Here is a 751-nt window from a genome sequence, read left to right on the forward strand (position 1 = left end):
CGGGCAGTAGCGGCCTCTCGGGTCAGACAGCGTGGCAAGCGCTGCCGGGAGACAACAGCCTCACTCACTTCCTGGTTCCTCAGCAACTGGGGTGAAGCGCACAACTCGTCAGCCCCCGAGTCCCCAACTTAACTGCGGTTCCGTTCCCCGGCACCCGCTGCCAGCGCTCCGCCCGGCAGCTGCCACCGCTGCTCCACAAACCCACCCTGAAGCGACAGCGCCGGATTCGAGGCAGGTTACTCTCCAAGGTGATCACTTCCTGATTCGTCGCCTCCATTACTTCATTCACTACCCCCCTTTCCCCCGGCCGCCCCAGTGACTGATGGACATGGTCCCCCCTGCACTGACCGCTACAGGGGAGCCACCCCGCCTCCTGTGCACCCCCTCTCCTGCTACACTGATGCACCGGAGGAAAGTTCCCCTGTCCTTACCAGCCCGGATGAGCAGATCCAGCTGGTTCGTGGGTCCCTCATGCAGAGACGTCGCCATGTTTATCCCGGGGCTGGAGCTGCTGCTTCACATTGACTTACACCGTGAGCAGCGGCGGCAGGGGAGGAGGCGGAACCCGCGGCCGGAGACACACGCCGTGTGGCCGACACACACTCACGCACTCGCACACTCAGACGCCCGGATCCTTGCGCGTCCTCCGACAGGAAGCCGAGGCCGGCCCGCCTCCCGCCGCCGGGCTGAGAAACCCCACCACCTAACGGCAGGGGCAGGGGCGGCGGCGGTGGCCGCCTCGGCTGGCAAC

General features: G+C 66.2%; 1 protein-coding gene across 12 annotated transcripts in view; it reads right to left on the reverse strand.

Annotated features, from left to right (window-relative positions):
* Window positions 1–751, reverse strand: part of ELF2 (E74-like factor 2 (ets domain transcription factor)) — a 99,971-nt gene that overhangs the window by 19,879 nt on the left and 79,341 nt on the right. For 4 of the 12 annotated variants that reach the window (XM_010830280.1, XM_010830278.1, XM_010830279.1 and 1 more), the window contains exon 1: window positions 432–734. The exons of the other annotated variants lie outside the window; for them this stretch is intronic. In XM_010830280.1, the coding sequence (XP_010828582.1) occupies window positions 432–489 (58 nt within the window). In that variant the 5' untranslated portion in view covers window positions 490–734. Of the gene's footprint in view, window positions 1–431; window positions 735–751 lie in introns of those variants that run through there. 12 annotated transcript variants of the gene reach the window in all.

This window comes from Bison bison, unplaced genomic scaffold, assembly GCF_000754665.1.
Source record: "Bison bison bison isolate TAMUID 2011002044 unplaced genomic scaffold, Bison_UMD1.0 scf7180017864517, whole genome shotgun sequence".
Classification (NCBI taxonomy): Eukaryota; Metazoa; Chordata; class Mammalia; order Artiodactyla; family Bovidae; genus Bison; species Bison bison.